Source organism: Phalacrocorax aristotelis, chromosome 15 (assembly GCF_949628215.1).
Source record: "Phalacrocorax aristotelis chromosome 15, bGulAri2.1, whole genome shotgun sequence".
NCBI lineage: Eukaryota > Metazoa > Chordata > Aves > Suliformes > Phalacrocoracidae > Phalacrocorax > Phalacrocorax aristotelis.
The window spans coordinates 9159054-9181326 of NC_134290.1; the positions used below are offsets into that span (position 1 = coordinate 9159054).

The window sequence follows — 22273 nt, forward strand, 5'->3', positions numbered from 1 at the left end:
GCAGCGCGGTCCGGCGGGGGACTGAGGCGAGCCGGGCCGGCGGGCAGCGGAAGGCTGGCGCCCTGCGGCGGGCGCTCGCAGGTCAGGAGGCGGCTGCGCCGGTGGCTCCCCGCGTTCCTGGCTCTCGGCTGCTGGGCGCCCCACGCCATGTTCTCGGTGCTCTCCTATGGCAGGCTGGTGGCACGGGCAGTCCTGGGCGGCCTCTCGCAGACGGACTCCCGTGACTACAGCTTGGTGACAGCCAGCTGTGGCTTTGGCAAAGATTTCCGCAAGGGCATCCTCAAGAAAGGCATGTGCTACGGGGATGACGCCTGCTTCGTGGCCCGGCACCGGTCGGCAGATGTGCTGGGTAAGTGCTTTGGGGCCCTGCCCGGGGGTGCCGAGGTGGCGTCGGCGGCGCGACCTCCCCTCCTTGAGCCCCACACGGCGAAGCGGCTCCGTCTTCGGTCACAGACAAAGGAGCCGGTTCCGCCTGTAAATGTCAGCGCGAGTCTTTTTTTTTTTTTTTTTTTTTTTTTTTTCCGTTGCGAAAGAAAGCTCTCTGCTCTTTGCTGCAGCACGGCACCCACCTCGCTCAGCCTGCCTTTGGGATGGGGTGGTGCGGGTGCCGGGTGTCTGGGCCCAGCCTTGGCGTTTCACCTGTAGGTGCCTGCAAAGCCTAGTGGCTCCGAAAGCCAGAGAAACCACTTGTAGTGCATTGCGCTTTTGGGGTGCCTTTAAACCCTAACCAAGCCCCGTGTATATGCATTGCATTTCTACATAAAGGGTCATTGAAACAGACACTTCCTGATCTTAGTGCGTGCTGTGTCCTTGTCAAGTGAAAGGCAAAGTGACATTGAGACTGGTTTCAAATGTCAAACTTCAGTTTCAGTGTTTGTTCTATCCCAGTTACACCTTCTGGTTCGGATTTACATGTGAGATGAATCTTAAGGGTTCAAATTTTAGGAGTAGTGAATAATTACAGATAATCAATGGAATCTTTAGGTTTTGAGCAGCATTGCCTTTAACAGTGCTTGACCTTTCTCCAGCATAGTCAAGGTTGAATTTGGCTCACTGACACTCTGCAAAAGTTAGTTTTTGAGCAACTGACAGAAGAAAATTTTCACCAGAACTTTGACATTGAAAAAAAAAAAAAAAGAAGCTTCCTCCCCCCTGCCCCTTTTTTTCTATGGTTTTAAATTAAAAAAAACCAACCCCAAACCAGAACTAGTGGAATTGCACTGCAGTGTCTCGTGATGAGCTTGGTGATTCTTCACAGTTTGGTGCTGTCATTGTAACTTGGTTGCTGTTTAATATAGCTGAGACATTTTTTCAGGAAGCTGTAACTTGGTGCTAGGTAACAGTATTGCTGATGATTCTCGAGGGAGCTGTTACTCTGAGGGCGATGATACAGCTTTCAAGGAGATGTGGAAAACTGGTCAATGCATTTTAGATGTCCTGCATTTTTTCAGTTGTGCCTGTTCCGGATAAACTTTTTTTCTGTTAGAATTAGCTGTTGGACAGCCTTACTTTAACATGTGACTAAGGCTGGCTGCCTTTAAAGTTCACACTAGGCCAGCACTGATAAATCACCAAGCAATTGGTGCTTGCCCATAAGAGAAATGCAGAATCTGCTTTATTTAGGTGGACTCTTTGCATGGAGAAGTGGGTGGATTTAGACCCATTTGATGATGTTTAGGGTTTTTTGGCCATATTTGGTAATTACCATATGTGGACCTACAGCTTGTCTTGTCTTCCTGCTGGAATCAACAGAGAATTGCATTTTTAAGTTGGTCTTTGCATTAATCTTCATGGTAACTTGCAAACAAACAGAATTGTATCTCCACTCAAGGATCAAACAGCAAAGGTGGCTTTGGACAAAAATGTCTTAAGTACCAAGAAGAAAATAATTGAAATAGAAAAGCTGTTGGTGGTGGTTTCTGGTTTTTTTTTTTTTTTTTTCTTTTTTTTCTTTTTTTCTTCTGTAAAGCTATTTTCTTGTTAGGTCTTTATTGCTTTTCTAATATACATACCAAAAAGCCAAGATCATTGTACATTCTGCAGACGGTAACACTCAGGGTGGGTTTTGATGCAATCTGATTTGATGCTTTTTCTTCATCTGTAGTTCTTAAGTTTACAGACGTAGTAGTTCTCTCCTTGTTTCTGATGCTGCGATCATCTCTTTACTCTCCCTTTCTCAACCAGCTCTTCTACACTGCTGCAAAAAGAGTTTTAGCACCAGTGTTTTCCTGCCCTCAATTCCTCTTCCTCTCATCACGAATCTGGGGTTCCACACCTATTTTTTAAAGACCCTCATAAATTTTGTACTAACTCAAGTCCTGCCTAACTCTGCACCTCAGTAAAACTGGCTGAGTTGAACTGTTGCTTTTCAAGCTTCGTTTTTCAGTATTAGTTTAACAAAGAGGCTCGTGTGGCTTTAGCCAAAGTGAACGCTAGACAGAGTAAGAGTGCTTTAGAGAACAGTAAATTTCAGGTGTATCGCTTAGAGTTAGCCTGCCCTAGTAGTCATCAGTGACAAAGCTAGGCCAGATAATTAATTTAAAATTCTTCTGTGCCAGTCTTTTCTAGAACCAATATATGGGAAACATGCCTGTGTGGGATGGATATGGGTGTGGTGTATTAGTGAAGGAGCTACTCCCAGCCATTTGGCATGAGTGCTTGGGGATTCATTTTCTTAGGTCAAACAAAAGTTGACTAGGCAGTGTGTTTATAGCAGATTAAAAAAAAAAACAAAAAACCTACACGCTTCTTTTGTTATATGTATACTGTATAGTCTTAAGGCTGAAAATGTAACTGTCTTCTTAGTACATGCTTTATCCTTTCCGTGTAAGATCAACAGATAGCTCATGAAGATTCGTGTTATTTCCAACCCTCCCATAGCTGTTAAAGGCTTGATAAGGCCTGTGAATCTTTGGAGTTTTTGTCTCTTATTGTTACTTCTGTCTGGTATGCACCTGTTAAAATTGCATGGTTTTTTCCCATTCTGAGCACAGGGAGAAACAAGAAACTCAAAACCAGAGTGTTTCCTTTGGGATCACTCTGAGAAAAAGGAAATGGCTTTACTACTAATACTAATCTCTAGAGCTTTATGATTCAGGCCCAGGTTTCCTTTTTGCTGCTGCTTGTACCATATTCTACCTTTTTGTATGTTCACTGTCAGAGTCCTTGTTGTCCAGATCCTCAGAATATTCAGATATCTTCTTGAAACTTGGTAGACATTTATATACCTCTTCATGCATACCTTTGTAACTTAAAAGGACAGAAATACTGGTTTTTAAAGCTGAAAACCAAAACTCTTCAGAAACTGCCACCTTTGGGTTTTTCTGATTAGCATAGGAGTAGAATTTTTGGTGCAATGGAAGTAAAGCACAGATTTTAAAAAAGAATGTAAACAGTTTTATATAAAAATTTCACTTATTTAACAAAACTAAATGTTGAGCTTGATCATAAATTTTGAGAAGTCTCATGCTTGTGATTGTTCTCTCTGTTGGGATCTACCTTTTCTTACTTATTCCTGCCTTATCAGGCTCCTGATGTCTTTGCTAGTTTTTTATGGATTTTCCAGGCTGTTGTGTGACTCATTATTGAAACATTACAGCAACCAATGCACATCCCGTGACAGCTTCACTTATACAGTGTGTGTGCTGGGTAGAAGTTTGGGTGTAGCCAGTGTGACTTGACCAGTCTTCCAAACTATTTCTGTCCACCAGCAGTATTAGGAAGAAACTGTCTGGCAGCATGGTAGTGTTTGTCCACTGCGAAGTTAAAATTCGGCAACTGTTCCATCTGCTGCAAATCTGGATTTTAAATTTTTTTTTGGGACACACACACACACACACACACAGAGTATTGTAGGGCACCTATTCTAAACTGAAAGAAATTGCACTTTACTTGAAATTTATGTTTGTCAGCAGCCTGCATAGGAGGTATGTAAAATCCTAGAGTGACAAAGCCCCTGGAATATTGTTAGTCTCAATGTCATCAAGAAATGTAAACTATAAAACATAAAAGGTTTTGTAGATGAAATGTCAAGGTTGTTCTGGCAGCTATAGAGAAGGAAGGGATTCTAACTTTGATACTTAACATAGTTTTATATGACCTTCAAGTGTTTTATTTGGTATCATTAAAGAGATTGCTGCCTTATCACAACTTAATCACACTAACGGAGGCAAGTCATCTGCTTGCTTCAGAGCAGCCTTCCACCTACTCTACTGAGAGAACTCAGGACATCTTAGGGGGATTAATCAGTGATTTGAAAAAAATTGTGGGTGTGTCTTAGTTTGTAATAGACCAAATCAAAATTTCGTTTTAATATGGGAGCGTGAGTACTGTCGTTTGGAGAGAAACTACAGATTATTGAGACACATCCCCATTAAGAATCATGTTCACTGACATACTTGTCAATACAGCTAATCCAAATGTCAGCAGAGCTGTTCTTATGTAGCATTGAATGTAACCTCTTAGAAATGTGGTAGCTCTCTGAGAATGAAACTAAACTTTGGTTATCCTTTACCACAGTTTCTGGAAGGGCATTGCACACAACGTTATTCTGATCATAGTTTGCAATTGCAAGTGCTGTTGATAGCGGATGATTTTCCATTCATACACAGATCTTAGCTTGAACAAAAAGCATGTTCTGTCAGAAATCACAGAAGAAAAATGAACAAAGCTGAGCACAATACAGTAGGTGAGACATGAATCATACCTGTGTTGCAAAAAATTGCAAAAATGTCCTTGGCTTACTTTGGTTCATCTGTGCTATTAATATTGTGAGCCTGAGATTGTTCAGGCTGTAAGTAATTTCGGTAGAGCTCGGCTGGTGTCTCTCCTACAGTACCGGTCCCTTTTCAGCATTTAGGTGCCAACTACCAGTGGCAGTTCAGCTATGAAAGTAAGTTCTAGGATTGCTCAACACCTTGAGAGATTAAGTAGTTATAACTGTGTAGGGAAGTTTTGTAAAAACTTTGTGATAAATAATAAGGCAGTGTTCTCCTGTAACTCCCAGAATCCACCGAACAATTTCTGAGGCTTAAATAAAATAGGTAAGAGATCTACCTGGTAAAAACCTGTTTCAGGAACAACAGTGTATTGTAGCGGGGGCGGGGGGGAAGATATAAGGAACTGCTGCTTTCTCATGGAAGTAGATGCATGATTTAATGTTTTCAGTTCCTTGTTTTTCCTTCAGTCTGTTCTTCAACATCATCTCTTGCTTTGCCTCTTGCTTTTTGTTCCTCATTATCACTTAGCCAGTTATTCTTCCAGTACTGTTCTATTTAATGCAAGGGTAGTTTAAGGCCTACTGTAAGTTTTAAAATGAATATTTTGAATAAGTAACCTTTCCTTTTGTAACTAGTTACCAGTCACACACAGTCTGCCTTCAGGGATTTGTATTTAACCAGGTTATTTCTTTGTCAAAACCTGGGGGGGGGAAGCAGATGCCAGTTGGCTCTAACATTGTGATCCCATACATGCTGCCAGCAAAGCTGCTAGGAGAGCTAGTGCTGGCTTTGCGCATGTGACTTGCTTTGGATGGAGAACCTATCTAGGTGTGTGATTTATCGCATTGCTGATAAAAGAAGAAATCTTATCAGTTTGTCTCAATTCTGATATGTTGACAAATATTTCAGACTTGTGTAGTGCAACAGGTTGCACTTCGTCACCATTCCAGCCTTTTTTCTATATTTGATGCAAAATAAATTCAGTCACAAATATATCCTTTTGATGTTCTTTTATCAGTGATTCATTGCTAATTCAGGTGTGGATCTCAAGAAATTTAAAGTTCAATGGGGTGCATGGAATGTCTTACAAATTGTGGTTGCATGCAAAAGGAATTCCTGCTGGCATACTTGTGCCTGCCTGGTGCTTCTGTGTGCGAGTATTATTCTTAGCTGATGTAACATTTGAGACCATCCATCTTTCAAGAGATTTTTGGGACAGGGTGGTACTTTTGGACTCTGACCATGGGCTGGTTAGTTTGCCAGCTAACCTGAACTTCCACTCCTAACGCTATTTATATTAAACGGCGTTTGATTAGTATTGTGGTTTTGTCCTGAACTTTATGCCTGTTTAGTTTATATTTACTCTGAATTAGAACATCTGGATCTGACTTACAGAAGCGTGCAGTGAAAAGCACATACTACTAGTCTCAGCACTGGTTGGCTGTTCCCTGGGCTTCTGCAGTTAAACTTAGTGTTGGCAGTCAAAACAACTTCATGCTTGCATTTCAGCTGGTATTTTAATCCAGGTGCTTCTAGCATTTTGAAATAAATTCTAACAAGTTTCAGTGCCAGTATCTTCACACGCTCAGTTTCAGTGCTGCAGCATCAGTCACTTGTCTTTGTCTTGAAATTTCATTACATCTGTCTCGCTATGACAGAATCTTTAAGAAGTCAGAAGGAGCCAGTTTTTCGACTGACACATGCAGTGAGTATTTAATCTGGCAGTAGTATTTGTATATTTTCCAGGAGAAGGCAATGTAGTAGAGTGTTAACTCTCAAAGATTCTGAAAGGTCTCTGTCATATAGTTAAGTACTTGGGAAGCATTTCTTCTTGTGATGTAATTTATTGTGAAATTTTCAATTGTTTTATTTACAGTGGTTGTTCATCTAGCCACAAGCATTTCACTATGTCACGTGGACACTTGTGTAATTTCTGCATAGGCTTGAACAGGGAATATCCAAAGAAATATTATTTCCATAAAATTTTCTGATTTACTGAATAGCTTAGCAAAAATCAAGGAGTTCGTACAGTTCAATTTCAGCAATTGTTCTCAGCCATGCAGTTTGCCTTAAATGCCCTGTGATTCCTATTTTGTAAGATGGTTATTTTAAGTTAAGGGGTGGGTACTGGAAGATAACGTTTAATTTTTTATGGTGAAATGTAAGAAGATGAAAACCTGAATAATCTTTGTCACTTGCTAAAACAGTGGTTATTTTGAATATTTACAGGTTTTTTTTGTCTTAGATGAAAACAAAAATAATGTAAATGCATAGAGCTTGGCATTATTCCTTGGCAGTGATACTGCCGATAGCAGTACCTTTGAATTTTCCTTTGGTGACAGAGGGAAGACATGTTATTACATAAAAATCAGTCCATTTTTATGAGTTGAGTTTTCAGTTCTTGCTACTTGTGGAGTTTGAAATATATCACAAATAGTTTTGCTCCTCCTTTGCTATATATCAAATGTCAAAGTTGTCATAAACTTTATTCTCATTTACACTTCATCTATTTCAGTAGCAGTTTATCTGTTTTAAAATCTCATATTCCTTTCCCATAAAACTGTTCCATTTATGTTGAGAATGTAGAATGTAAAGATACTGTTTTTATTTTAAAACCATGCTGAAGGTAGGACAGGATGCCTAAATATCTTAGGGAATGTGAAATTCTTAAGGCAAAACCAATAAAGGTGGATGTTTTCTACATGGCACTGTATGGCGTAGGGCTTCTTGAATGTGCTTTGCCTATGTACTGCCATTGATCTCAGTGGCAGCAGTAATTCCTGGCTGTGCTGGAGCAGGAAGAAGCTCTGCTGTGGCAGTGTTAATGAACTGTGCTTTGGGAGCCAACAGGGTCGTTTAGCTTCAATTAAATGGACTGACCTATCATCTTTGAGATACAGTTTTGAAAAAAAAAAAAAAAAAAAAAAAAGAAAAAGAGGGGAACCCACCCCACCCCCCAGCCTTTGGAAAAATAAAACCCCACATTGTCCATTTTGGGCAAGGACAAGAAATAGATCCCAGTGGTGGTACCTGAGTTAGTGAGCTGCTGAGGTGTCATGGAGGTGTTACAGTGAAAGCATGCTCTGGGGTCCGCTCATGAATGTGATGGTCCTGTTAGCTTGTGTGCCAGCGATGGAGAAGGAATGCACAACTGTCTTGTTGAATCTCAAGCGGATAATGTGTTCTCTTAAGTATGGTACAAAGCTAAGTCAGAGGACCTACTTGTGGACTGTCTACGGGATGATTGTTTTGGGAGGCACTGGCAGAATGTACTTAAAGCTGTTTATAGCTTGCAGAAAGCAGGCGGGAAGGCAGACAGACAAAGCCATTACATGGCTCAAGACAGACCATGAAGTGTGCTGCCATGATTATGGATTCAGATTTCCTGCTTGGAGTAAGACGTGAGCAAAGAAAATCAGGTGGCGTACTCTTATTTTTGCTTTAAAAATTGAAATAGGTTTTGATAATTAACCTTATCAGGTGCTTGCTATGATTGCTTTCTTGTACTGTGTACTAATGCTGTAGCATTTCTGTTTAAATATTTCCCAAGAAGACTAATGCAAAAATGATTTAGTGATCACTTGAGAGAACTCTGTAACTTCTTATGAGCTTGTTTTGTAACGACCTTATGAGCCAAAAGCTTTGGACAGTACTTGTCAGACATCATCTTTTCATTGCATTAACCCTGTTGTCAGTGAAGCAATGCTGTATTTAGCTAGCAAACATATATCTGGATTGTGTTTGTCTTAAAGGGAAAAAAAGCCACTCATCTGGTAACTTCATGTAAAACAAGCATCATTATTCAAACTGAAGCTTAGTTTCTATTTCAAGTTCTAGATCTAGAACTTTTTCTTAATAATCTTTTATGCTAGACTTGCCTGTGTGGCAGCTGAAAGCAAAGGGTTAATCCGGTATTAACCTGAAGTTGTGGGACCTGTAAAGAGAAGATTAGTTTGTTCTTGAAGAAACCAGAAAAGGCATTTCTGAGAGTGCCAGCGTTGCTTTTGCATGAGCTTCTTCCCAGGGTCTGGCCTGAAGAGGTGAATGCAGGGATCTGCCTTCCTGTAGTGTTCTTCTAAGAAAGCAAACAGACAAAGCAGGTGTCTAAAAGGTTGTGCACTATTTTTGGGAGAAATCTGATTAATGTTGATAGGCTGTTCAGAATCTGGCTATAACCTCCTGTGAGATTATAGTTCGTGCCAAGGTCGGCTCTAAACCCTCCGTCTCGGTTTCAGATGGTGTCCCATGTGAAGGGCATTTGCAGATGAGGCAAACGTAGTTTTACCTTCTCCGTCAAATTTTCATGCCTTTGCTAATAGCAGCATTTTTTTGAGGAGGCTGTTGTTCTTCAGCACAGTCTGAGCTCTGAAGTTGGCTCTTCATGAACACAGTATTTTAGCTTTATTATGTTACAGAAACCTGTGCTTGAACTGGTTAGTCCCTTATGTGCCGAGGATCAAAAAGATTTTGGGGAAAATTTGCAAGTAGAAATATTTTTATCTCATAAACAATACCTTTGGACAGTATTTTACTTTCATCGTTAAAGCCAATTGAGGAGATTTGAAATACTTTACCTGAATGGGCAGAAGAATATCATATCTGTTGCTTATCTCCCTCTGCCACCCACCTTTTTCTATGTGCATCTTTGCTGTTTGGCTCTGTGGTTGCTCAGAAGCTTCCCAAGCTTTGGCAGAATTGGTCTCATTTTCTGCTGTCTTACCAGGTGGTTTTGAATAACAGAATGAAAATTGACTGCATCATAGTTGGTTTTCATTCTCTTGCTTGGCTGAAGCTGCCAGCAACAAACTGTCCTTGCAGTGGTAGGTCCCAGCATTGTGTTGGTTACATGGTTTTTTTGAACCCACTTTTAAAATGGAAGTTTAGTTTCTACAGAAATGAATATTACTAAATAGGAAGCATCACTCCTGATATGAACAAGTAGCTTGAGAAAACTTCGGGCTGCCACATAGCAGGGAAGAGTTTCTTTATAATTTCTGTCCTATTTAAAATCTTTCATATTTAAAACTAATAAACTCTTCTTCCTTTTTAATGGACTGATCAAAGGTTGATGTGTTTGAATCCTCCTACTTGCCCCCAAGTTCCCCATTAGTTGTTCTCTAGTGAAGTCAGCCTCCTCAGAGTTCTCAGCGTTAGACTCTTACCATCTCTTTAGCAATTCAGATTACATTTAGAGATTTGACTAGGAGCTGATGTCAGAAGTTACCTTATAAATGCTTAGAATTTTTTTTCTTAATCAGAAGTGTTTTTTTTTAAGCGGGGTAATGTCTTTTGACATTGCTTACGATATTTAGTAACTAAAATTTAAACCTTGTTTTGGAAACCATTTCTGTTCATGTAACACTTGTTTTCTGTTTTCTTCTAGGGGTAGCAGATGGTGTAGGTGGCTGGAGAGACTATGGGGTTGACCCTTCTCAGTTCTCAGGGACTCTAATGCGAACATGTGAACGTTTAGTAAAAGAAGGACGGTTTGTACCAAGTAATCCTGTTGGGATTCTCACTGCAGGTTATTGTGAGCTTCTGCAGAACAAAGTACCTTTGCTTGGTAAGAGAGCAAAAATGTATAAACTGGATCTGTGTTGTATGTTATCTAGACATACACTTAGTCAAGGTTGCTTAAATCTGTTGTCAGCTTCTACAACAAATTTGCTGGCACTTATCTTCTAATGAACCAAAAAAAGTAGAAATGTAATTGTTTTGGTAGCATCCTTATTTCTCTTGTGTGTTTAAAAACTATCTTGATTCACTCAGTAATGCAGGGAATGTTTTTTTTTGTGTGTGTGTGTGTAGATACAAACATTAAAAAAAGGCTAACTGCTGTCATGTGTGAAGGGTGGTAATTTAGCAGTGCTTGCAGAGGGTTTGCAAAACGAGTTGAGCAGCAGAATACGGTATGTTGTGTGCATTCATTCTCTCTGTTATGTATGTATAAATAACTGTTCGCCATTGAAAACTTAGTGGTTGGTTGTGGCTTTTTGCTTAAGCTATGCAAGCAAAAATATTTTCTGACGATAATTGGATGCATTTCTGCTCATTCCTTGCCTTACTGCTCCCGTTGCCTTTTATGTTCAATGAACTTTAAACCTGATTGGTTGACTTAAGTAGTTTATATCATACAGTCGTTGTTACCAGATATTATCCTTACAATTCTTTGTGTGGGATTAATTACAGATTTTGTTTTGAAAGCAAACCTATTAGATGCTTAGCATATTCTGTGTCAAAGGTGATTTTAGGCAGGGCATCCAGCTGCCTTGGGAATGGTGAGCAGATAGAGGCAACATTTGGCCTCAGCTGACAACCTTGAAAATAGAATACTTTTCTAAAGGCCATGTGACCTCTTATGCACCAAGAAAGTGTTACCCTGCATGATATGCAAGCTTCTCACCTGACCTTAAACTTCTGTGCCAGAAGAGTGCTAAGCTATATTTGACTTGTCTGCTGAGCTTTGGAACAGATGTTCTCGCGTTATGTGCCTAAAGAATAGGTTTGAACCTCAGAAGTGACCTTCAGTATCACTAAAATAGCAGTGGTCGGTAATTACATTAGGATTTTGTGTGTTTAATAGTGCTTATTTGTGCAAAGCAGATGTAGCTGTAAGTGATCTACTAAGTGGGCCACTAGTGAGAGCACTCACAACGGCTTTGTAGAGGGAGGCAGCCCTGCTTGGCTTGACCTTTCGAATTCTGAAGAGCAGCGTATGCTGAGTCACAAGATCTGCATTCCACACATGGCCTCCTAGTTACACTCTGCTAATAGAGTTAGAATTTGAAACTAATGATCCTTAGTGTTCCTCCTTTAACTGAGAACAATATTTTTAGAAGTAGAAATAAAACCCTGGAATTACCACAGCAATGAGCATTTAGAGTTTATTTAAAGTAAAGTGAAGGGAGAGGACTTCATTAAGGAGGATTCATTAGGCAATAACTTTTCCTTGCTGTTGTGCTTTGTCTTGATACTTAGTTCATTAGAATTGAATCTAGCAAATATTTTAAAATAAAACTGAAGTGGTAGGAAACTGTGCCATTCATTTAAATACTATCCTTGTAATGCAGAGCAATCTTGGACGCTGTCATATATAAAATCTGATTTTTTGGTAAGATACTGCTTTGACTTGCCATTCACTGAGAGTGGAGAAAGTCTTATATATATTCACTAGAGAACAAATTAAGTGCAAGTGTATTGCAGGGAACTGCCTGTATTAGAAAGGGAAACATCTGGAAAAGGTGATGCCTAGAGCCAGCTAGTCTTCTGCACTAGCAAGCCTGATGCAAGTTTAGCTTGTTGCAAGCTTGTGGTCTGTCCAACATGTAGCTGTGCTTGGCAACTTCTGCTGGAAGAACCCTAGGAAAGATGATGAAGACTATTCACCAGCTGTGATATGGGGATTTAGGTTAGAGGCAAAAGTCAAGAAGAAATGCTTTAGCTGTATTTCACCCTCTTGAGGAATGAAAGTTCTCTTGGTGGATGTGCTGTCCTCTTTGCAGAAATTGTGATTGCTGTTTGCTGTGGAGGACTTAGTCTGTGGATGGGTGTCTTTGCAGTACAGTTATTTTTGTGGCTTGCAACCAAGCACAGTTGGTGGCTACTTCCCAGTGAATGAATCAAGAATTCCTCAGTGCCTTCAAGCATGGCTGGGATGGCTTTGAGCATGGTTGACAAGTAGATATATTTCCGTTCTGTCTGACTTTAATCTGGAATAGTATTTGTCTCTGAAACATGTTTTCTTTACACTAATCAAGTTAGTGTCCTGAAGACGTGGTAGGATTATTATCTTCTTAAACACGAAAATAGCTCTACAGAGCCCTACTATGAAGAAAAGCATTTTAATGTTCTGACGAGTAATGCAACAATACCTAATACTTAATTGCAAGCCGTTCTTTACTTGGCATGGTTTATTTACAGCTGATGAGTGAAACTGTGTGGAGAGCTCCTAGCATTGTACGGATGCTACTAGAATTCTATTGTCTGTATGATTTTGGAATTTCAGTATTTTATGTAACTTCTGTAAATCCCAGTCCTATAGCAGAATGTGCTGACATATGTTGGGATGGAAAACTGGAAATAAAGTGGAACAAAACAGGTGTTTGTCAGCATAATGTGTTTACCAAAATCAAAGCAGGAAAAGTAAGTTCTATACAAAAATCATAGTTTGTCTTGCAAAGATTTTGAGCATTTTGCTATTTTTAGTGTATATTAATTTTGGCATTATTGAGTATATTTCAATTTCTTCTCACTTCTAAGCTTTGATAAATATAAATATTTGAATAATTGGTCTATGAATCAAATCATAGTGAAAGAATAAACAATTTCTGTAAGGCTAACTCCAGTTGGTGTATTCTGTTTGCTTCCAGGAAGCAGTACAGCTTGTATAGTAGTTCTGGACAGAACGAGTCATCGTTTACATACAGCCAACTTGGGAGATTCTGGATTTTTGGTAGTCAGAGGAGGAGAAGTAGTACATCGATCTGATGAGCAGCAGCATTACTTCAACACTCCGTTCCAACTGTCAATAGCACCACCAGAGGCAGAAGGAGTTGTCTTAAGTGACAGGTAAGATGGGAGAGGATCTTAAATTTTTAATCTGTGTATGTGATCAACTCCCAAAAGGTTGCAGTTTTGCTGCCATGGTGCTCTTTGTGTAGTGCAGCGTAGTGGGTGGGATTTAAGCGTGTATCCAATGAAGGGGTCTTACACCTGCCTCCCCCTCCTCAGCTGTCTTAGGTAACGTGAACATTTCTCACCTTGTAGTTAACAAACTTTGTGTGCTGTTGCACAGCCTGAATTTATTGGGCTAATGATTTTTCTTTCATGGTGGTATATTCCCATGGTCTATGGTATGCACTAGGCATGTTCTGATCCATGGAAAGATGTTGCTCAATAGAGCTGCTGTAATAAGGTTGCAGCTGGTGTATGCGCCAGCCATCCTGCATGAGTGCCTTGTCTTACCAGTAGCTTTCGTTCCCAGTCCCTGTCGGTACTCTCCTGAGACTGGTTTGGAGTACGCTAATTTAGATATCTTGGCAGTGAGGTAGCAAGTACTTGAAGAATAGAGCAGAGGAACATGTGACTGTAACTTGTGTTTCCAAATAGCTGTGTTTCCCGCAGCATATTGTATTTGACCAAAACGAGCAAAAAAACCTGTTTGGCGGAACACCAAGCTGGGAAATGAGAGTATTGGGAAAGGACAATCTGTTCACAGAAAGGAGTTGTTTCAAAGGCAGACTTGTACTTGTGTCTTCCTCTAAGAATGTCAGGCTGATCCATCCCCTGACTTTGTGAAGTCTCACCAGTAATACAAAATTGTAAAAAAAATCAGCTTTCAAATACATACTAAAATACAGCTCTCGAACCAATGGTTATATACTCCTTAAAGTGATAACCCTCTTCTGAATACAGGAAGGTGATAAAAGGAACTTCGAAGAGTGGCCATGGTATACAGGGAATGCAATAGGCGTCTTGAGGTCATGATACAAATTTGCACTCAATGATCTTAAGGGACTTTTCCAACCTAAATGATTCTATGAAATATCAAGGCTGATGCAGTAGGGGTTATGACTTTAATGCCAAAATAGCGCTCTCTGAAAGTGTTGGTTAAGTTGTTGAAACTCCTGACCATTCTTGCATGTGGCTTTATTACTTTATCATAAGACTGCGGAGAGGAAGCTAGGGTAGAACTCTGAACTTAGAGAGGTTAGATTATTTAAGGATTCTATTCGACTAAAATTAAATAATTGTTTGAAATTCTGGAGCTGTAAAAATTTTTTTTTTTCTGACGTTCTGTGTGACCCATGGGAAGACAGAAAGCACACGGATAATTGATAATGTCCAGTGGAAGTGAGGAAAGCAGTCTGAGTCATCGCATAATAAGGAAAGTGCAAGATAAACGAGCTCCCACACTTCAATTCTGAGTCATGATTATAGCTTTCTAGCTAGTTTCTGCACTGTTCTTGACATTAATTAGTACTCGTGTGTGTTGTCTAAATGCTTCTCCAGTACTTTTTTTTTTTCACTTGTTGTCCCAGTTAAATGTTACATTTGGCTATATGTGGGAATAGGCAGGCAGTCTTAACTCTTAACCTTCCTGAATCTACAAATCAGTTGGGCAAAGCAGCTCTTCTGCTTTTTGGCATAGCCAAATGGCATGGGATGCAGCAGCTTCTCCCTTTTAAAGACCCCTGAAGAATCTTTAAAAATGAAGCGTTTGTCATTTTGCTGCTTCTGAGAATCGGATTTTTCTGACAATTGGATTTTGCAGCAATATTAATGTCCAAAACGGGTATTTTCTCCTTTTGGTATTGTGTAATGTATTAGACATTAGTAGACCAACCGGCTACACTCTCCTGGTAGCAATTTCCAGACATGTTTCATATTCCATTGCATTAGGAAGTGATTCAGAATCCTTAACTGTTTTGGCCGTTCCTGTTATGAATTGTCCTTTCAAGTATGGCTGTCTTACATATGTAAGATGAGTGAGAAGGAAGCCCTGAGCTGCCATTCTATTTAATGGTTTCCATGGAGATACACTTGTGAAGCAGATTAGTTCGCAGGATTGTTCATCTGGGAATTTTAAATGCAAATCCTTTGTGTAATAGCTGGAACATTACCTGTTTGCAATCACCGTTCTTCTGTTGTAGCTTTCTTGACAAGCCGTCCTGGTGCAAAAGCTCCACAGTTAGTGATTATTTCTTTCTTTTGCAGAAAAACACGTAACAGTAGTGAGTTACAAAAGCTGTTGATGTGCCAGTTTGACATCGCTTAGTGTCTTAGTGAAAGCTGGAGTCCTTTTCTTTAACGTATCTGTCATCTTTACAGCCCTGATGCTGCTGATAGTACTTCTTTTGATGTCCAACTTGGAGACATAATTTTGACTGCAACAGATGGACTGTTTGACAACATGCCTGACTACATGATTCTGCAGGAGTTAAAAAAGCTAAAGGTAAGTGTGTGTGTTCTGAATCTCTCACGTCTTCGGCACTGGTTATCCCTTATAGTTACTACCATTACTTTTTATGCACGTAACTTTTGTATTTTATGTAAAAGACCCACCACAAAGTGCTATCATTTAGAGATTCATCAGTTAATATCACATGTGAGCAGTAGAAGGGGCCGCTGACCCCAGCACACTGTGTCTTGGATCTGCCCCTGGGCTGAATCCAGAAGCAGCAGCTTGGGCATAAATTCCCTGAGTAGCAGCTGGTGCCGTGTCACTGACTAGTGATGGGAGGGAGAGGAGGAAGGGAAAGGGGGAGATGTCCGGTAGCGGGTGCTGCCCTTGGCCAGCTGCTCACACGTTGTAGTGTATCTGTACTTGCAGGTTGTAGGTTACGTACATGAAAATACAGCATTCTGTCCTGGGTTATCTGAGGGGGTGAGCTGCATACTTAAAACTAGTTGGAAGCTTTTCTGAAGGGTTATAAAACAGTAATTCTAAAGTAGTACGGGCTGTCTGAATTGCAGGTTGCATGTGCTTGAAAATCTTTAATGTTCTGTAAAAAAAAAAAAACCTCCTGGCAACTTTTCCAGGTTAGTGACCACAAATATTCTTTTTAAATAGTACACGTATGTTAAAGTATTTTAATTTGGATGAGAGCATTTAGCTTTAGGCAATTTACCTACAGAAAGGAAAGTATACTTAGGAGATATCAATATGTATAACTGCCTGAGGAATCTATTTTGTTGTGAAATACAAATAAGGTCAACACATAGAACTGTAGTGTGGTTTTAAAAATTTTCCTTATCCTGCAGCTACATAACTGAAAGGTGGTGTCAGGCAGAGAATGGGTCCTCCTTACAGGAAAAAATGTCCGAGAGGCCATGGCACATCAGGCACACTCTTGTGTTTCCCCCTCTCTGCAGTCCCCACTATCGTGCTCCCCTCTTAGTGCAATATTCAGGTCTGAAACTGAGGAGCTGTGCTGTGAAATGGAAAATGTGAGCACAAGCTGTCACAGAGCCTTTAATCTGGTGAGCAAAGGTAATGACAGCACTGAAGGTGTATCGGCGTGCTGTCATGGTTTGGAAGGGCCTAGTGGGCTGGTCGCTAACCTGCGTGGCTGTTTCTTATGCTACAGACAGATCATACTTCTGTCTGCTCCGCTCCCACCTCCCTTTTGCTGTGCAGGTGTAAGGTTAGTGGGGGCGGACGCTGGAGATGGAATTCCCCTGTGGAAGACAGTTGAGCTCCACCTTTTGGCGTGTTTGGGAAAGACACTGAAGTTCCCCGTGAGGTTCAGCCAAAAGTTAATCATGTAAATGCCTGCTAGTTCCCCAAACTGTGGGGAAGACTCTTGAAATGACAAGGCATTTTAAAACAGTTGCAAACAAAAAGAGCCGTGGTTGTCGTGTTGTGTTGGCTTGAGTAAGAAAAATGTCTTGGAGTAAAGCAGCAGAGTTATTGAAACAGGAAAAAAAAAAAAGGCACTTAAAACGCAGTTGGTAGGAAGTTTGCATGCTCAATAAATTTTTTTCTCATTCAACTTCTAAAGTGTCCCTTCTCCCTAAGCGTGCTCTTGTCGATTTGGGCAAGAGGGTCAGAGAGGTAAGCCTTCCCATTCAAGGTAAAACATAATTACTTGAATGGAGCCTGCTTTGTGAGGGAAGGGTGGCTCTTCCCGTGAGAGCTACCAGTAGAGCTATCAGCTATCCCGTTTCCTTCAGGTGAGACTCTAGTCTATTTTGAGTATTAGTCTTCTAAGTTTCTAAATTCTGTGAGTCATCCAAAACCAAGTATTGTAGCTGCTGGTAGGGAATAGAGGTCTGGACTGCAGTTGTGAGGCTTTGCAGTAACCCAAATTTAAAAAGCCTAAAAGATGGTGAGGGTTCCATCTGGAAGAGAAGGTGGTAGCTAGTGCCCTGCTCTGTGAGAGGGAGGCCTGGCAGCTGGGGATCTATAAAAGTGACACACGTCAGCAGAACAACTACCGGCGGACTCTCCTGTAAGAACAAACTCTTTTCCTCATTATATTTAGAACTCCAACTATGAGAGTATACAGCAGACTGCAAGAAGCATTGCTGAGCAAGCTCACGAGCTGGCATATGATCCCACTTACATGTCACCGTTTGCACAGTTTGCGTGTGACAACGGATTAAATGTGAGAGGTAAGATTCCCCCCCCCTCCTCCCACTCCTGCTATCTTTGAGAAATCTTAAGCAAAGTGAAGTTCTGTTGTTCCAAAATCTGATAGGAAAACAGAGCGTTAAGAAATGTGGTTGGCAGTAGAGCGCCAAGCTAGCGCGCTGGGTTTGGCAAGGACCCCAGCTCCTGACGCGGGTCATCCCAGGCCCCGGCTGATGAGAAGCCTCCTGTGGGGAAGCAGCTGGAACGCACAGAACGCAGTGCACTCATTTTTTAATTTTTTTTTTTAAAACCTAATATGTACCCTCCTGCCCCAGGAATCCTGCCTGATAGCAAGTTCTCCAGGCTCTTAGGGAAACTACTTGATTTGTTCCTTGGATTCTGGTGTGTGGGTGGTGGTGTGGGTTGTTTTTTTGTTGTTGTTTTTGTTTGTTTGATTGCGATGTTTGGGGTTTTTTTTATGGTCTTCTATTATTGATGCTTTTTAGTCAAGATTCTGCCCATGCTTTGGTGGTGTTTTTGTTGGTGTTTTGGTTGTTTTTTTGGCTCAAATATCTGACCCTTGTACCATTAGCATCCCCATCCCGATCTCTCTGTTGTTTCTATTTCATATGCTCTAGAGAGATGCCAACACCGGACAGGGTTCAGAGCCCTGTCAAACACCTTGGGTTTCCCCCCCCACCTTTATTTTTTTTAAATAATATAATTCTGCTAGTAAAGACGTTCCCATTATCTCTGTATCAGGAGGGCAGGATTTCTTGCAAGACCCTTAAGTGTCTTCCCTAAGGGTAGAGACAACAGCTGTAAATCTTGGGCTCCGTGTTGCTACAAAGCTCAAGCATTCAGTAATGAAACTGCAGATCTCCTGAGTCCAAAGAACTGGCTTGACTTCCTCCATGACAAAACACCTCTTCTCTGAGCTGTTTCTCTAGGATTTGAGTGTATCGCTCTTGCTGTTGAGGTTTGAAAAGTGACTACTAAAAATGTTAAGTAGGTTTTGGGAAGATATTTAGTAATATAGCACTGGAGGAGATGCTAAAGAGGTCTTCGATTTACAGTAAATTCCTGAGAAGGTACTTTTTTTAATCACAGCCTGCTTGTAACTAATGAATGTACAAAACCCGCTGACATTGCTTTAACAAAAGCCCCAAACCTAAATTGCCGCCTAGAAAACAGTGTCTCTGCTCTACCAGCTAACAACAGCGTTCAAGGTTCAGTACTCCTTTTAATAGTTTGATCTCACTATAGCTTAAAAGGAGAGCACTTCTGTGCTGTGTTAAATATCGCTGCTACCCTCTGTTGTACTCTGGGAAGGAGGTGGAGGAAGCAGAGGTCTTGTGTCTACACCAAAGAGTTTTTGAATACTTCAGCTATTTTTTAAAGGGCTTTCCATGGGGGGATGTCACAGACTACAAGATGACAACCCACTGTGGTTTGATATGAAATAGTTTTATTTTTCTTGTGTTACAGGGGGAAAACCAGACGACATCACCGTCCTTCTTTCTATTGTAGCCGAGTACACAGACTGATCTGCCCGGAGCGTCGGCTTCTGACGTTTTCGTTACCCCCGAGCTCCTCGCTTCACGCGTACGGTTTCCTGCTGGCAGGATTGCTTTCTTCCTTCGCAGCTGGTTCTCGAGCTCGTTGCCTGTCTTGAGATGCAACTGAAGTCCTTGTTAAGAACCACTCTCGTAGTACACTGGTCTCTGTCTGCCAGCAAGCGATGAAGAAGCTCAGGCTTGAAGCATGTCTTTCAGAGCTTAGTCATTGTCCTTAAAAAGGGGAGGATCGATCCCACATCGTTACTGCGTTTGAAATGTGACTTGCTTTCAAAGGAGTAGAGTTGGTTTATCATCTTTCAAACTAGATTCAATAGATAAAGCCTCTACGAGAGGGCATATTACTCTACTAGAAACCTTCACTATTCATTAAAGGGTATGTTACAGGACACAGTTTCATAAGCATAGTCTTGTTCAAGTGATAGCTGAGGTTTTGTGTTTCTAAGCTCCAGTTTTCAGGAGGTTTATAACTGCTGTAAACATTCTGCTCTTGCCATTCATGGTGTCAGCCTAGGAGCCTTTTCTAGTAGGAAGTTTCAGAAAACATACTTAGTTCAAGTTATCTGGATGCAAATGTGTTTTGTGATTTCAGGTGCTTAACTGTGATCTTAAAAGTTCTGCAGATCATTCGTCCATAACGGGCCTGGTATCTGGATGGTTTGGCTGTGGATAATTTTTTTTTTTAAAAACAAAAATTTAAATTCAGTCTCAAAAAGCTGAGCTGGCCAAAGTTGAGGTCCTTTCAGCATTTTAACCCATCTGACCGGCATGGGATGATATGGCATAAATGCTACAGTGGGAAGTTGCATAAGGAACAGATGAGCCTCAACTGTGACCGTCTTCACTTTTGGTAGATAATTCTGTAGCTGAGGAGACATAATTTGTGTTAATAATTGCCATTCTCGCTTGGGTAGAACAGAATATGCTGCACCAGTTTAAGTCCAGTTGATCCTTACCTTTCTGACTCTCAAACAAGCACCTCTTTCTTACGCTGTGGCAGCAGCACTAAGTACGTAAATGGAAACTACTAAAGATTAATCAGCAAAACTTACATTTCAGTAACTAAAGTTTAGGGGTTTTGGAATGAACCTTAATGATGTTTACAGTTCTCTAACAGCCACTTTGCAATATTACATTTCCTTTCGAATTACAGTAGCTCACGTTTGTTCCCCTTGTTCCAGAAGCTTTCTTTTTTTTTTTTCCTCCCCCCCTCTCTCATGAGGTTCATACAAAAAGCTGATAGCTGTAAAGATATATATATTTTTGGTCAGTTTTTCATTAACTTTTTTGCTGGTAGAAAAGTATGTAGAAATAAATTAAAGCCATGTTTTTATATATAAAAAGTCGGGTAATGTTGCTGTGTAGGTGAGTGCAGTTAAACTTGGTCAGTAAGTAATCTTACCTGCTCTCAAAAGGAGATTTTTACTACCTGGTTTATTGTATTAAAACTGTTTAAGTTTGAGGTTACCTCAACTTGTTTAAAGAATTTTTGTGGACTTGTACTGTATATTTGTGTAACTATGTCAAGCTTTTATTTAAGATCATTTAACATGTACCATGTACATGTCATTTTACTATATTTCAATGCATCATGCTTGTAACAGGCATTTCATTTATAATAAGTGATTAATTTGGAAGCTCTTTGGTAATTTATCTGCTATTCCTAAATCGGCGTAATGTTAGCTATTTTAAATCACCTTGTAATTACTTGTCAAAATGCCTTAACTACCCTAACCTGACCAAAATACTATTTTGGTGGGGGTATGGGGAGGATTATATTAATGAAGACAAAATTAATTAGTTTTGCGATCCATGGAACAGTGAGTGGTGGATAACTTTGCACAAATTGTCAGTCCTTGGTTGATGTTTTTTGTTTCTTTTTTTTTTTTTTTTTAAATTGAACAAGCTGCGTTCAGCCGTCTCGTTAGAAGGAATGTATTCACGCTGCAGTACAGGGCTTTGTTTCTAGCATTTGGGAGGGGGGACTCTCTCTCAGATCTGGGTGTCTTTACATTTTATTCTCCAGTATTTACTATCACGCTTCTTGATTAGAGCAGATTTGATCAATTATTCTTTCCCTCGAACTTACCCTAAGACGATGCCCGGGCAGACCCGGGCTGTGCTGCACTCTGACCCCTCGCTCTCAGCACGCTCGTCCCCAGCCCTTGTTCGTTATTTCCCCCCCAGCTTTCTAGAGCCGTACACGGGGAGCCGCACGCGGCGACGGCGCGTACCCTGGGCTCTGCTCTGCCGCGGGCCCCGAGGCCGTACGGTGCTGCCAAGCCTCGCTCCCGTGTTAAAGCTGTTCTTAGCTGAGCAGTATCCTCAAAGCCATTGCCTCATATCACATCGTGGGTTTTTTTTTCTTCTATTTTTTAAATAAAGAACAAATTTGGATTTTGATTTACAAATCATGAGTTTATCCCTCACCGGACACACCAAAGACCAGTAAAGCTTATAGCTTTTCCATCTGTTTATAAAGCAATACTGTATTATAAAGAATTGATATTTTTATCACATGCTTGATTGTTTTTGGGTTTTTTTAAGATGTGCACTCTAAACATATCAAACCTAATTTCTTCCTATGAACTTAAGCTGTCTGCGCACAAATTTTTGGGAAAGGAGATGACAGGGCCCATACTATCAAAATACTTTAAAATGATGCATGAAGCAGTAACACTTCTAGGAATTAGATTATTGTGGCTATTCAGGAGAGGGAGGTACAGAAAGGTGTCTGTGAGGTGGAAGCGCAGGTGAGCGGAGCACAGGCTCATTCCAGCTGCGTGTCGCTGGGAGCCGGTGGTTCAGGAGCAGGGGTCTGAAGGAACAGGAGTTTTGTCTGCCAGTAACCACACAACGTAGCAGGGCTGGCAGGAGCTGGGATTCCTGCGGCGCCGGTCCGA

The 22273-nt window shown here is 40.7% G+C and overlaps 1 protein-coding gene across 1 annotated transcript; it reads left to right on the forward strand.

The window, feature by feature from the left end:
• Positions 1-21889, forward strand: PPTC7 (protein phosphatase targeting COQ7). The gene is made up of 6 exons (XM_075110767.1): positions 1-349; positions 10102-10281; positions 13088-13286; positions 15549-15672; positions 17705-17834; positions 19282-21889. Exons 1-6 carry the CDS (start codon positions 148-150, stop codon positions 19338-19340), a joined length of 894 nt encoding a protein of 297 aa, XP_074966868.1. The 5' UTR covers positions 1-147; the 3' UTR covers positions 19341-21889.
• Positions 21890-22273: the final 384 nt, after the last annotated feature.